This window comes from Chiloscyllium plagiosum, unplaced genomic scaffold (assembly GCF_037043375.1).
Source record: "Chiloscyllium plagiosum isolate Xiang-an unplaced genomic scaffold, Cpla_swu_hap1 HiC_scaffold_28, whole genome shotgun sequence".
Taxonomy (NCBI): domain Eukaryota; kingdom Metazoa; phylum Chordata; class Chondrichthyes; order Orectolobiformes; family Hemiscylliidae; genus Chiloscyllium; species Chiloscyllium plagiosum.
In genome coordinates this window covers 43378856-43395238 of record NW_028270166.1, presented here as the reverse complement: position 1 = coordinate 43395238, position 16383 = coordinate 43378856, and the positions used below count along the sequence as shown (strand labels likewise).

General features: G+C 39.3%; 1 protein-coding gene and 1 long non-coding RNA gene across 3 annotated transcripts in view; one reads left to right on the top strand and one right to left on the bottom strand.

Annotated features, from left to right (window-relative positions):
• LOC122565175 (zinc finger and BTB domain-containing protein 7A-like) overlaps positions 1–12772 on the top strand; it is a 183219-nt gene extending 170447 nt beyond the window's left edge. For both annotated transcript variants that reach the window (XM_043720878.2, XM_043720877.2), the window contains exon 3: positions 4610–12772. In XM_043720878.2, coding sequence (XP_043576813.2) covers positions 4610–5093 — 484 coding nt within the window. In that variant the 3' untranslated portion in view covers positions 5094–12772. The remainder of the gene's footprint in view (positions 1–4609) is intronic.
• Positions 1–16383, bottom strand: part of LOC148142534 (uncharacterized) — a 93924-nt gene that overhangs the window by 42854 nt on the left and 34687 nt on the right. Inside the window, exon 2 of the long non-coding RNA XR_015751875.1 lies at positions 7694–7763. This is a non-coding gene — a long non-coding RNA (uncharacterized LOC148142534). The remainder of the gene's footprint in view (positions 1–7693; positions 7764–16383) is intronic.

Sequence of the window (16383 nt, the reverse complement as noted above, 5' to 3'; positions counted from 1 at the left end):
AACCACCTGGGAGAACATGAAGATTCCAGATGCTGGAGATCACTCAACAAGTGTGGTGCTGGAAAAGCTCAGCAGGTCAGACAGCATCCAAGGATCAGGATAATCGACGTTTTGAGCATAAGCCCTTCATCAGGAAAACCACCCACCTGGTCTGACAACCTATCTACCACCATCAACATTCTCCTCTTCCATCAGCAATTCTCAAAATTCAGTGCACCAACTGACCAATGTTCCTTGGACAGATCCTTCCAAACTTGCCAATTTAATCATTGAAAAGGACCAAGGAAACAAAAATGTATGGAAACGCCACCAACTACAAGTTCCCCTCCCAGCCACCCACCGCCCTTCCAATTGTATTCACCATTCCTGTGATGTCACTGGGTCAAAGTTCTTGAACACCCTTCTTAACGCCAGAGAGTATGTACACCAGAGGGACTACAACTGTTCACAATGTCTATCCATCAGTGCACTCTGCTCACAATAGTAAATGTGGCACAAACTGCACTTGCATAGTGAGGATTAATAGTCACCAAAGAACAAGTGGAAGTCTAAGCAATCAGTACTCACGAGTCAGCATGGATTATAGTCAGCATGGATTTGTGAAGGGCAGGTCGTGCCTCACAAACCTTATTGAATTCTTTGAAAAGGTGACGAAGGAGGTTGATGAGGGGAAAGCGGTAGATGTGGTATATATGGATTTTAGTAAGGCGTTTGATAAGGTTCCCCATGGTAGGCTACTGCAGAAAATACGGAGATATGGCATTGAGGGTGAGCTGGAGGTTTGGATTAGGAATTGGCTGGATGGAAGAAGACAGAGGGTAGTAGTTGATGGCAAAGTTTCTTCATGGAGTGCCGTCACTAGTGGTGTTCCGCAAGGATCTGTTTTGGGACCATTGCTGTTTGTCATTTTTATAAATGACCTGGAAGAGGGGTTAGAAGGTTGGGTGAGCAAGTTTGCGGATGATACGAAAGTCGGAGGAGTTGTTGACAGTGAGGAAGGATGTGGCAGGTTACAGCAGGATATAGAGAAGCTGCAGAGCTGGGCAGAAAGGTGGCAAATGGAATTCAATGTAGCTAAGTGTGAGGTGATTCACTTTGGGAAGAATAACAAAAAGATGGGGTACTGGGCTAATGGTCGGATACTTGGTAGTGTGGATGAGCAGAGGGATCTTGGTGTCCATGTACACAGATCTCTGAAAGTTGCCACCCAGGTAAATAGTGCGGTGAGGAAGGCATATGGCGTACTGGCTTTTATTGGTAGAGGAATTGAGTTCTGGAGTCCTGAGGTCATGATGCAGTTGTATAAGACTCTGGTGCGGCCGCATCTGGAATATTGTGTGCAGTTTTGGTCGCCATACTATAGGAAGGATGTGGAGGCACTGGAACGGGTGCAGAGGAGGTTTACCAGGATGTTGCCTGGTATGGAAGGAAGATCGTATGAGGAAAGACTGAGACACTTGGGGCTGTTTTCATTAGAGAAAAGAAGGTTTAGGGGTGACTTGATTGAGGTGTACATGATGATTAGGGGGTTAGATAGGGTTGACAGTGTGAACCTTTTCCTGCGTATGGAGTCGGGTATTACAAGGGGGCATAGCTTTAAATTAAGGGGGGGTAGATATAGGACTGAAGTTAGGGGTTGGTTCTTCACTCAGCGAGTCGTGAGTTCATGGAATGCCCTGCCAGTAGCAGTCGTGGACTCTCCCTCTTTATGGGCATTTAAGCGGGCATTGGATAGGTATATGGAGGATAGTGGGTTAGTATAGGTTAGGTGGGCTTGGATCGGCGCAACATCGAGGGCCAAAGGGCCTGTACTGCGCTGTATTCTTCTATGTTCTATGTTCTATGTTCTACTGTACTTTCAAAGGAGTTTCTGTTAAAAGATGTACTAATAGAAAAATTAATCTGGACATATTTGCACACTAGTATTGCTCAGTAACAGGCTTACATTTCTCGTTGTCCTATCATTACTGCAACACAGTTGAACAACGCAACGTCTTGTTCCTGCCTCCACCCACATTATACCCTAATAGGCACATTGTAGGGTGTATCCTAAGTTGTATGCTGATAAATACAGTGCTATGCTGCTGAACCGGTCATATGTTATCATATTAGAATCCTTACTCATACATCATACGCCCTGTAGTGTTGGTCCGCTGACGTTAGAAAACATTATTTTCTGCATCAAATTTTGATTTTTCTGGATTCTACTTTTCCCCTTTGTGCTTTAAGAATCAGAAATGCTCCTGACTCATTTATTTAAAGCACCTGAATCACAAATATTTAAAAAAACACTTTTGAAACCACATTATTTTATTGTTGAGTTTCTTCTGGAGCGATGCTGCCTTTGAATTTTTTCCCCTTTACAGACATTTACAAATACAGAGTGTCCCTATGTTTCTCTACCTCTACACACATATTTGGAATTTTAGCAACAAAATTATATTGTACTATATTTTTTTTTTGAACTGTATTGAAATGTGCTAGAAACCCATCGGTGAGACGTACGACTTCTTGATAAATAAATGGAAACTGAAATTTTCATATGGAGACCGAGAACCCTAACCCATTCGTGTTTTAGTTGGTGATCGCAAGTTGTTTGGTATTAAAACGCATTCCCTTTCGAGGAGTTTTGGAAAATCTTTCATTTTTTAATCATCACGTTATTGTCCCTTGAAGGGAATATTATGGTGACATTGCCAAAAACAGCTGGTGTTCACCACAAAGTATGAATAATAAAAGTGATTGCAAGATCTGTTAAAAGCCTGCTGAAACTTCACAGCATAATTTGGAAGACCAGGGTTTGTAGAGCCTAGCTGAGAGGGAGCCAACATTCGAGTTATCACGTAAATGGAAGCCTTCACTTCCTGTATAAATAGCCTGGGGTTTCAGGTGTCTCTTCTATGTGGACCTCCCTGCCGATCTCAAAATTTCTTATTGCAAAACTGCCAATGCGTTCACACATATACTTTTCCCATCTCGGGCTACACCCATACTGCTTTAAATTTAAAATTGTTATCTGTTAAACGTGTTTGTGAAGTCACATTCCATTTTTGAGGGGGCTTTACTTCCTCGAATTTCAGCTTTTAAGGAGGCCATCGGGCCAGCTTTTTCTGTGCCACCTCTGCAAGATCTGTGTGGTGAATCCATCTCCTTGGTGGCTCCTTGTTGCCTCACAGCGCCAGGGACCCAGGTTCGATACCAGCTTCAGGTGATTGTGTCTGTGTGGAGTTTGCATGTTCTCCCCAGGTCTGCGTGGGTTTCCTCTGGGTGCTCCGGTTCAACAGTCCAAAGATGTGCAGGTTAGTTGGGTTGGCTGTACTAAGTTGTCCATAGTGTTTAGGGATGTGTAGGTTGGGTGCATTAGTCAGAGGTAAATGTGGGGTAATGGAATGGGTCAGTGTAGACTTGTTGCCAAAGGGCCTGTTTCCACACTGTAGGGATTCTATGATTAACCTACAGGGCTTGGAAATGTTTATTTGTCTTCAGTTGCTTTTTTGAAAGTTCCCTTGTGAAAACTACAATTGATTTAGCCTTTACCATCCTTTCAGGCAGTGCACCCTGATCACTCACTGTATTGAACAAAAAGGGATTTTCCTTGTATTGTCTTTGCCTCTTTGTCAATCAGTATAAGTGCCTTCTGCTTAAAGGTTTTGCCTTCTCTGTCCAGATTACTTATGATATTAAATACCTCTCTCAATCTTCCTTTCTCTAAGGAGAATAACCTCAGCTTCTGCAATCCTATCCTCTTACCTCACATCCCCCGTTCCCGGAGCCATACCCATACATCCTTTCTACATGCTCTTAAATACTTTCCTTCATAAAGTATGATACTCAGAGCTGGGCTGAATACTGAACATTTTAATATAACATCATCCTTCACTGGTCTGATCAATCCCACTTTCAAAACAAAATCGGGGAAAGTCAGTGGTTATCTGGATAGGTTCACAATTAAGTACTATAATCAAAAATGTAGACTTTGCTATGAAGGCCTTGCTTAAATACACAGGTTTCTGGGCCAGGAGCTAGACAAATAAATTGAACATTGCTTCTTTTTTAGAATAGATTCCCTACAGTGTAGGAACAGGTCCTTCGGCCCAACCAGTCCACACCGACTCTCCGAAGAGCAACCCACCCAGACCCATTTCCCTCTGACTAATGCACCTGGCACTATGGGCAATTTAGCATGGCCAATTCACCTGACCTGCACATCTGTGGACTGTGCGAGGAAACCGGAGCACCCGGAGGAAACCCACGCAGACACTGGGAGAATATACAAACTCCACACAGACAGTCGCCCGAGGCTGGAATCGAACCTGGGACCCTGGTGCTGCGAGGCAGCAGTGCTAACCACTGAGCCACCGTGCTGTAGAAACCAAGAGGAGAGGCTGCTGCCCAGAGTCCAAACACCACAAGAGTTTAATAGAGTAAGAGTGCAGTGTAATAAATAGGATAGTGACTAGGCTAAACAGTACTTTGGTTTAGAACATTTCAAGATTCTATAATGAAGAGGTATGTTTGAATGACTGATCTAGAAGTTTGCTAAATTGAGGGTAGGATCTGGAGAAATGTTCCTTTTTCTAACCTGTGTCTTTTTTTTTCTGCTGTTTAGACAGGACAAGTTAAAAGTTCATATGAGGAAACATACAGGAGAGAAGCCCTACTTGTGTATTGAGTGTGGAGCTGCATTTGCGCACAACTATGACCTGAAGAATCACATGCGTGCCCATACGGGCCTCCGCCCCTACCAGTGCGATTCCTGCTTCAAGACCTTCGTCCGTTCGGACCACCTGCACAGGCACCTTAAAAAAGAGGGCTGCAACGGCACCCCCTCCGCGAGGGGGCGCAAGCCGCGGGTGAGGGACACCAGCAGCGTTGCGGCAGAGGGGTCAAATGATCCTGGCTGTGGAGAGGGCATCGGGGAGGAGGCTGTCAGCCTGAACATGGAGTTGGAAGAAAACAGCAACCAACAGCACTTTGAAGATCGACCGGAAGAAGATTGCTCTAAGATTTTGGAGAGTGAAGAGCTCCCTGAGAGGCTGAATGTAGATGAGGATTTGATTGAGGATAACAAAAGCCAATTGTGTGAAAGCTAAACCAAATCATGGTAACAGGGAGGTGGGCGGGATGGGCAGGGAATAGGGGCACAAACCTTCTATTAGTAGTTCCTCATCCTTTTTAAACAAAAATGGGCAAGAAGGATTTTTTATTTACGTTAATTCAGAAATAGCTTGGTAGTAGAATGCTTAGACCTCTTGTTTTACAGTTTAGGCAAAAGAAATCACTGCTAGAATCTTAAGTTGAAGTTGACCTATGCTACTGTCTTCAGGCCCTGGTAACTGATGGGTATTGATCCTTGGTACATGTTCAAATGCTTGCTGACCCTCAGTGCAAATGATGCTTATGGATAAATATGAGGGGCCAAGGTTCATGTAGGTACTTCCCTAATATCACCACAGGTTTCCAGTATGTATTGGCATTGGTCAGTTTCTAATTTTAATCAAACAGAAAGTAATGTTAAATTATGATTTTTTTTGAATTCATAGTTTGGTGTAACTAGCTTTTATTTTTAACATTCGAACTTTTGACTATACAGTACAAACACAGGACATGAACAGCTGTAATGAGATTGACTCTAGTAAAACAAATTTCTAGGTGTTTTTAAAAGAATATTTAGCTTTTTTGTTTCCAAAGTCAGGTTCCAATTAATTTTCATTTTGAAAAAAATGTTGCTGTTTTGCAAACAGGTTTAAAATCTAAGAATTTAGTTGTTTTTAAAGGAACGTTTACTGAATGTACAGCGTCTGTGACAATAGTGAATTTGAAAGGATTCGGGACTGAGATGGTATAGAAAAGGTTTGCACCTTTTCAAGTTAGCAATAAAGTTGGAAGGCCTAGCACTTTTATACAGAGGGTTTCAGCTGTTTGCAGATCAGGACCCTATGTAAAAATGTTTACAAGTGAATCCCTAATCAGTCAAATATGGAGAAAGGGAAAGGGTGAGAAAACTACTAATTCTATTTTGTAACATAATAATTATATAGACCCTCTAAGCTCATTGCACTTCTAGCCAAGAGCTCAACTTGGGCTAGGTCATACAAGGCCCTCACCCAGTGTTCATCAGTTTGGTCCATATAAGGTGGAGCGGGGGGAAAGAAAGTGAGATTGTAAAATTATTTCAAAAGGTAAGATTTTATTGAAATTCATGGCATGAATTGTAAATTAATTTTCTAGTAATCCACTCCAGACAACATTGTGGGATGTTGACAAATCCAAGAGACTGAATGCATTGTTAAAAAGAGAAACCTTAATTCTAATTAATTGTGTGTTTAGCAGGCAACTGTGCCTTCTTTGTTCAGGTGAATTATTATTTGGTGGCACAATGTTCGGTCTGGTGTTCAATTCAAGTTACTGTCTTGGTTTTACCAAGGTGTATTCTGACAAAAAGATGAAAGCTGGTGCCTATTATAGCTAATATTGGAGGTAACTTGGCCATGTGCTGTGTGGGCTTTCTTGATAGTGTGAATCCTTGACCTACTTTTTTGGTTGCTGCTTCACAGAGCTTACATGAAAAGTAGATCTTGAGCCTTTGAGATGTCTACAATAATTCCTTCAGTCCATGGCAAACACTTAACTACCATAGAGAATGCCTAAAGCAGACAAAACATTTATTTTCTGTAGAGTTTTATTAGAGCGTGGTGAATTTTTAGGAGGGAAGAATTCTAATGGCATTTAAATTCTTGTCATGCAACAATAGATTTAGAGCTTATAATTAGCAAGGAAAGCTCCTAATTTCTCTTGATCATTGAATTGAATAGCCACCTACTCTATAAATAATCAGAGGTTTTTATTATTGGTTGACCAGAGTAGGTTGGCTGCAACATCCTCACCAGTTGGTCTTATTCCCTCCAAACTATTTCCAGATCCAAATGGAGAACTGAAGCAACATTGGGTGTATTATTTGGCTAACAAGTCCTAGTGTGGGTGTGTAAATAATATATATTTCACTTAAGATTTTATTTAATGGATTGACCTTACTTTTTGATAGTGAACTTGTGGGGCAAGATGTGTATGTCAGCACTGTGTGAAGAGGAGAGGGTGTGGAAGCTTAGAGGGGAAAGGATGTTAGACACCACTACAGGCAACATTTTACCACATTCCTTATTTTTGCACTAAAAAAAATCCTTTAACATGCAGGAACAAGCACTGTTAGATGTGGAATACACCTTCAGCGTATGTTTTTGGTTGGTGAATAGTCAACAAGTTCAGGATACCAACAGTCAAAACTCATTGATATATATTTGTGTTTGGAGTATTTCGTCATTCTCATACACACCCTCTTTAAAATACTATCTTAGGGAGTTGTATGAAAGTGTGTTTGAACAAGGTGTGTGTAATGCAGTGGGCGGGGAGTGTGATCTCTATTTAAATTTTCTTTTTAAATATGATTTCTCTACAATAGAGGGAGCTGTTAAAATGCATGCTATATGTGGGGTTGTGATTTTTCTAGAGTGTTCGAATGAAGAGGCTCATCATATATTTGTGTAGATTTGTTAACTTGTGTCCCAATGACAAATGTTATAAAGTGTTGTATGAATTCTGGATTAATGTTATACTTGGAATTCTCATGAAACACAGCATTGGTTAGACTGACTTTTCAGTTGTGGGAGGATATGAAAAAAAATGGGCTACTTACTTGGACTTGCTTAGCAGTTAACCATTTTAGATCAATTTCAGAGCCTTTTCCTTGGCTAGAATCTGCAACTCTGAAGTAAAAACAGTTCATTTTAGATGAGCAGAGTAGTTAGTCGATGGCACAGACAGAGATATGGCAATCAGTTATGTATGTGTGTAATAATATATATTCTAAAATCTTTTCCTCCTGCACGCCCAGCCTCCTAATCTCCAATTCCTGCAAAGTTATGTCTAGTCACTGGATTAATCTAAATGGCTTTCTTCACTTCCCTCTCTACGATGGTATCATGTGCCATTTTTTCTTGTTTTGACCAAGTTCTCCTACCATAATTGACCATTTCACACACTTGATCTATTGAAACAGCGTAGTAAGACTTGAAATTGTGAGGATGTCTGGGTGGTTTTGTAGGTGAAGAAAGTTCATGTTGCATTTCAGATGTTGTTGCATCTAAATTAGTGAATAACTGATGATGACTGTTGCTCCAAAATCACAAGTTACTCACCATAATAAAGGCCAGTTTTCCCATCTTAATTCATCTACAGTATTCAGTTATATACATCCCTGTGTTGCCCAAATGCTGGATTTGGATTTGTTTTCTTAAATGAATCCAAATGTTTGCTCAAAAGCTCATTCCAGAGGATCATGGATTCCAAGTGTTTGAGGAGTATATTAGTCCTAAAGTTACTTTTCATCAGTTTAAAACTTTTTCTCTTGTCCTATTCATAGAATTTAAAATCCAAACTTAGTTTAGGAGTGGGGAAAATAATTGCTTTTAACAATTCTGTGACTGTAAAATTTTGCTTGATAATTTGCAGGAATAAAGCTAATTTTTATAAGGAAAACATTTATTTTCAGAGTATATATCTCTTCCTGCTCTCTTCCCCTCCTCAAATGTACATCCTAAATCAATTCACCAGTGGTCACTCTGTATAATGCAATGGGATACAATTACCATCTACTTAATTTCTTGTGTCTTGCATCTATCACTTTGATTACTCCTGCCCACCATCATTCGATTCACTTGCAGGAAGAACAGCTTTCTTTGTGCCCAACCAGTTTGAAGCATTCTCATAGCAGGGTGAATGGAGAATAGATCAATTCCTGTTTTAAATTGCTTTCCAACATGATCCCCAGCTGAGAATTGTTGGGAATCCATCCAGTGGTGACTAGAAGCCTCAGGTAGCTCCGTTCAGCATAGGATTGCCAACTTTAATCAGATGTATTTATTTTTAAGTTTCATCTCATGACCTTCAACCTTCACACTTAGTCAAACAGCTCTATATTGCATAGTCAGGGACACCTTTCATTTATATACCACCTTTACCATAGTAAAACTTCACTCCTTCAAACCTTGGCATAATTTAATGGGGAGACACCTTCTAATATCACAAAAAACATTATCGAAGCACTAATTTAAGAAGTAATCTCAAGGAAAAGAGGAGGTACAGATATTTTCCAAGTTTTTTTTATAATTCCTAAACATGTTTAAAGAAAACTAATTTCTTATTAATTCACCATGATTACTTTCAGTAGTACCCAGTACCTAAATCTCAGTGAATTCTGAACAATCTCAGTGAGTTAGTAACCCTAATTCTTCATCAGTATCTAGATATAGGGCTCGCTGAGCAGAACTGGGATCATGAGTCTTTAATCCCCTAGGGGTAATGAACAGTTATTTGAAATGCCCTCCCATGTTTTAACATTCACGTTTGTCTTATTCAGTCAAGTGTAATCTGTATTGAATCCATCTCAGTTTAATAGTAGTTCTATTCGTGTAAATAAATCCCAACTGTAAAGAAAATTTTATAAAATCATAATTCAAAATGCTTGTTACATTTTAGTTTTGCTAATAAATGTCATGCCTTACAACTTGTATTAATTCTAAAACTGTGAAGTAGCAAAATGCTTTCTGTATATCAGGACTTTTTAACTCCTTTTTAGTATCCCTGCTGCCCTCCTCCGAGATACATGCTGGTCTCAGGCTTTTAACTGAAGAGTAAATGCTGTGATGTTTTTAGATTTCCTATGTGTGGAAACAGGCCCTTTGGCCCAACCAGTCCACACCGACCATCCGAAGAGTAACCCACCCAGACGCATTTCCCTCTGACTAATGCACCTAACACTATGGGTAATTTAGCATGGCCAATTCACCTGACCTGCACATCTTTGGACTGTGGGAGGAAACCAGAGCACCCGGAGGAAACCCGCACAGACACGGGGAGAATGTGCAAACTCCACACAGACAGTCGCCTGAGGCTGGAATCGAACCTGGGACCCTGGTGCTGTGAGGCAGCAGTGTTAACCACTGAGCCACTGTACAGCTGTGGAATTGGCTCCTCTCTGGCCCAAATTGTACTGGACCAGTTTAATTTAGTTCCTTATGAGCAAGGATACAGCACAAAACTTGCTTGAATCTAATCCGATAGCTTATTAGAAAGGTGCAGCAGGGAAATGAACACTGGAGGAAGTGACACTGTTCCACTGATATTGTAGGGAAATGGGCAAAATTGGGTTGGATATTTAATTAGGATTATCCATTAGAATATTAAAGGTTCAAAACCACAAAAATCCCAACAAATTGTAGAAGTTGATGAGGGCCCGAATTAAAAAACAACTTTTTCTGTAGGTGTATGATTTGAAGTTTTGAATTTAATCTAACTTAGCAACCCTGATTAGAGCAAGACTTTTTTAAAAATATTGCTTTGATAATTTGAAGGCAGGGAGTCAGTGACAGTGAGTAGGTGTGTAAGGGTTTCTGATAGACACTGGCTGGATCTTTTGCTGTGGTTGTATTTCAGCTGACATGACTGCATGAATATGCTGGGCTTCTCATTTTAGCTAACATTTCAATATTTAGACTGTGCGGGAAGCTACGTTCATAAACATTTCAAAACAATGTGGAATTTATCCAATAATATTCTTGAGTAGAAGGCTTCCACACCCCCAAGCACTTTTAAAGCTTTTTTTTGATGCATTTCAGTACCACCTAATTAATATCAAATGAGGTGTAGAGAGACACCACCCTCCAGGCATCTCTCTGTTCCTCTCCAAAATTGGGTTGGGCTCTGACTTCACAGCTATATTGCAACTTTAAAATCAAGTTGTTTGTAAATATACCCTTGTAACACATTCTATGACTACTACAGGCTCAGTTAGATATGATTTCTGGGAACTAGGAGAAAGTGAGGACTGCAGATGCTGGAGAGTCAGACAAAAAGTGTGGTGTTGGAAAAGCACAGCAGGTCAGGCAGCATTCGAGAAGCACGAGAGTCGAAGTTTCAGGCTTAAGCCCTCCATCAGGAAATGTCAACTCTCCTGCTCCTCAGATGCTGCCTGACCTGTGCCTTTTCTCCAGTGCCACACTTTTCAACCATAATTTCTGGGAAGGTGATTTATGAACTCCATTAGCTGGAGGTTGTACTTGCTGTGAACAACGATTCAGAAAGCTATTTCAGTTGAGCAACTTTTAGTTATTTGACTATGACTTAACCACTGGGTGGATTAATGAATGTTGTCCTGCAGGTGGCCTGCCTTTGCCCATTCCAGGATGCTAGCTTATAGTAATGGGGATAGTTAAATAAGGCCTAAAATGGTTAAAATTAAACAAATTAGGATGAAGAGTAGAAAGTAAGACTGTGCAAGCTGTTTCCAAATGTGTTAATCTAGTGTCTCCAAAGTATATGATAGAAAAATTGCAGGGTGAAATTCTGTCTGCCAGTGGTTTGGTTGTTTGTAAAGTTGTCAACCAGAGAAATTTCATCTTCTTTGAAATGAGATTATTTTAATCACAGAATAGCATTTTGTCAAATTTATCTCCTTAATTCTGAATACCTACTTAATCTGTATTTTCACCCAATTACTCAATGATAGTTATGCACCTTAGCTCTTTTATATAAATGTGGCTAATGGTCACTATATAAAAATCCAATCATAGCCCAAAGTAACCTCCTCCTATTGTACCTGCACTACATACTGGCTCACTCAGATTACTTTCCCCTCCATCCAGGAATGATTACTCAGCCTGTGTCATTACAGATTTTGAGATCGCAAGGGGTACTGTCACCTTAAATAGTTTTTATGCCAAACACTGGGACAAATGTTTCTAAACTACCTATAATTCTTCTTGTAGTAGTTGAAAGAAAAGTCAGTTTATGCATTTTATGAAAATGAAATTGCAATAGAGCATTGTACTTGATGTGGAGAAGAGTCACAAGGCTGATCCCATGTATAAAACTGTGGTGCATGATAAGAAAAACCTGGTCCTAAAGTCCAAAGTCACCTTTGTGGGTATCTCCCTGACATGTATAAAAAATAAATAATTGTTCCAGGAAAATAATGTCAACATTTAAAATTGGTGAAAAGTAAGTTTAGGATGTATTGCAAAGAAGCTCTTAACTTTCAAGTGACAAACATTTTGGAATGCAGGTAACATTGTGACAAAAATGTTGAGGATCTTTAAAGTGCAGTTGAATTGCTGTAGAGAGATGGGCTGAATGGTCTTTATAACTCTCCCAACTCGCTCTTGTTTTAAAGTTCTTAGTTTATCCTATGGGAAAACAAGGATTGTTACTGTTATCATACAGTCCTGCAAACAAAATTTGGATTCAGAAACCTTCCTGTTGTGTTTCATGAGTTTCCGTTCTTTATTCCAAATGAAATGGCACATTGGCACAAGAGCCTAGAAGTGGAGAGGCATCTCATGTTTAATTCATTGTTAAAGCACAGAGGGAACATTCCATACTTTGTGTGTGCATAGATTCTTGAGCCAGGGAGGGAAAGAGACAGAGAGAATAAATAAAAATGCACTTTGGGCTATTGGTAAATTTTATCATTGTAAATAAAACCACTAAATCAATCAGCATAGTCCAAAATACTTAGTTTTTATACTGAAAAAAAAATCCAAAGAAATTGAGTACTGTTATGCATATATTGTACACTTTGAATTTTTCTGCCCATTTTTAATTATTTTCCTGTTTTAGTTTATTTTCGTATCTTTCATTTGAGTGCACTGTTGCACAAACCTCTGAATCTTGCAACAACAGAAGAAATTCCAACAGATATGATTTAAAATATGACAAATACACAATAAGGGGCATGTGAAGATTAAAGGATTTTAAACTACACAACTGGCAGCTTGGGAATGTTTTGGGACTTATATTTATAATAATGTGCTTTGGAATACAAGCAGGGCTTTGGGAATCTGTGGGAACATTTTCTGCCAGTTCTTGAAGTTCATAACATCCTTGAATCATTCTGAGACATGCAATTCTTAATTAAATGTAATATATTTTTGATTTGTAGTATTTTTAAATAGAAATAGTTCAATGATATATAGGTAATGTTATTTATATTTTTTCATTAATATGGTGCTTGATCCTTTTAAAATCCTGACTGCATTACATTTGTCTTGTATTTTCTGTCCTCTGTCCTCCCTCTGTGCAATTTGTCACTTTCCAAACTCTGATTATATAAGAGGCACCTGCAAGTTCTTCTGGTTTAAGAATATTCATGTAAAATCACCCATTCCTGCCCAATAATTTAACAGATGCCCATTGGAAAGCACCTTTTATTTTTTATGCTCTGTGTTGATATTAGTGGACAAATACTGAACATGTTTGATGTTCCCTTCCATTCTCATTTACTTTGAGTTGATATTTTTGCTAAGTTACAGTAAGAGCATTTTGTATCCATCATCAACAGTCTCTCGGCTATATCACTAATTTCTTTTATTCACTGATCTTGCTACTTGCTTCCCTGGTTGATAATATTTGATTTTAAATGTCCCTTTTATTCAATCATTATGCCGGTAAAATATATTACAATGAACTTTAAAATTTGAAATTAAATAGCCAAATAGCTGTTCAACATGCTAGTGGGTTTCTAGCAACAGTACCTGTCCTTTCTGTTAGGTTTCTCCAATCTCCTTGGACCTCAAGAACTGGAAAAGAAGCCAAGTTTGGTAGATACCAAAGCCTTGTACAGTATTTGCTTGCTGTGGCTGAATGATGTAATGCCTTACTGTTATCATTGTGTAATAACATGTTGTACTGAACAGTCAATTCTGCTATAACGCGGTAGTTCCGTTCTCGTGCAACCCCATGTTATAAGAAAATCGCATAATAGCAGCACCATTTAAACCAATGGGGCCGGAATTGCGTTATTATTAATACATGCTTTAAAAGTTCGTGCTTTAGAAAAAGTGACCCTAATTTGTCAACCGCGTTTAGCAAGTTCGTGTTAACGAAACACGTGTTATAGCAGAATGACCTGTAATGGATGATGGGTATTTTCTCAGGTTCTAGCATAGGGTGGGATCCATGGTTTGAAATTTGCTCGAAAATTATCACCCTCTCCTTCTGTTCACCTCCTAAGGTCTTCCTCCCCCTCTTCCCACCCCCCCACCCCCTCCAAACAAAATCCTGTTTTAGAGAAACTGTCTGCAATTATATTTATTTTATTAATTTGGTTACTCCAATTACCAAACTTGCATCTCATCTTTTTTCAAAAGTGATTTTATAAAAAATATAATTTTATCACAGACCCTCGAGATATTCTTTGGGTAATATGTAAAGTGTTTTTTTTATTTAAATACTTTTTAAAAATTTTCTCAAAATTTAGTATGGAAAATAAAAGCGGTATTCTGTATATTATGATAATACGAGTATGAACTTTTATCTATGAACGATTGAGCTTAGGGTGTTACTACAGGCCATTCTCATTGCCTCGGTAGCAAATCATTTGAAACTTTTCCAATCCCAGTCACAAGAATCACTTGCCTATGGATGCTGGGCAAATTCAAAAGAGAGCAGGGCATCCTGATGACTTTTATTTCTTCTGGGTGATGGCTTTTTAAAAGAACTTGCCACAAAATGGCAGATGCATCCCACTTTCCCCAGGGTAATTAGAAAATGAACATTTAACTGGAGACCTGCTGAATCATTTTACACTTTGTTTGGTCACAGTGGCAGTCTATATAGGCTGGGATAATGCCAATCATTTAACATACAAATTTTTATGTAAACTGCAGGGAGCTGTGAATTGTCAGTTTACTTCCATCCATGATCTAGGAATTCCTTATTCCGAACCAGGTTCAGCACACTTCTGTCCAGAGAAGCAGTTCCCTGTTTTTGATCCCTCCTCCTGCCTCAGTGGGAATTGATGTGTCCCATGGCACCATGTGGTTGATACAGTGGCATGTGGGAATTATAGAAAAAGTTTGCAACCTGCCAGTGCAAAACAATGCCACATTAGTTTATTATCAAGTGTTTCTATGCTGAATATGAAGGTCAAATTAACAGTGAAAAATGTGGGACTTTGGTTTGTCTGGCTTATGCAACCCAATGCAAATCTCTAGTTTCTTCCTAACATTAAAAATGAGAAACAAAATACTGGTTGACAGGCTGGTAACACGAACTGAAACAGACTATGCAGAATTGTGGCTAACTGATGATAGCTAAAATGTGTTGCTGGAAAAGCGCAGCAGGTCAGGCAGCATCCAGGGAACAGGAGAATTGACATTTCGGGCATAAGCCCTTCTTCAGGCATAAGCCATTCCTGAAGAAGGACTTATGCCCGAAACGTCGATTCTCCTGTTCCCTGGATGCTGCCTGACCTGCTGCGCTTTTCCAGCAACACATTTTCAGCTCTGATCTCCAGCATCTGCAGACCTCACTTTCTCCTCAAAGCTAACTGATGATATCTAATCTAAACTGGATTTTAAAATTGAATTTTGGGTCTATAGCTAGAAAAGTTTGATTGGGCATGAGGGCAGTTAACAGATGTATATCAGTTAATATATTCACATGTCCTGGAGAACACTGAAGAAAAGATCAAGCTGAGGGCTAACATCAATCTATTTATGTAGAAATGTAAACATACAGCTTTTGACTGTTTTTTGGATTTTTTTTTATTTTTCTATTCTCCAAATCTTTCAGTTTTCCCTTCCCTTCACTTGTCTTCTGAAGGCTGAATTATGCAAACACTGGGCATTCTTTAGTGCCCACTTGCGACTATTTTTACCCCAGAAGCTTAGAGATAATGTTGACAGACTATAAACTATAATCAAGGATGCTCCTGTCCTCACCTAATATTGCTATAACGTTTAATATATGCATATACTCAGCTTGGCTCCCTGATTGTGCTCCTTTCTTTACACAGCTGTTAAATGCTAAGGCCAAACCTAATCATTGTATTGGTTGAGGTAAGTGAACAAGAAGATTTCGAATTGAACTGGGATATTCAGGATCTTTTACAGTTTGAATTTTGGCATAGTTTGAGGCTCTGAATCTAATCAATTTGATAGGTGAAAAGGTCCAACAAAACATGTAGTTCAAGTTTGCTTTGGTATACGCATAGCCATTTAATTTTTTCTCTCTATAATGCCCTCTCCCTCTACAATGTACACCTTGGCCTTTATTTGTGAAAAATTATATCTTGCTGAATTATATCTTCCTGAAGAAGGGCTAATGCCCGAAACGTCGATTCTCCTGTTCCCTAGATGCTGCCTGACCTGCTGCGCTTTTCCAGCAACACATTTCCATCTCTTGCTGAATTACCCAAGTATGGATTAACAGTGAGCATTTGTGAGATTTTCTTACACCATGAATCACCTTCTGCACATGTACATTTTTCAGCAGTGGGTATGGAGTGTGAGGGCGTGGCCAGTTTAGTCTGCCAATCCCAAGAGTACT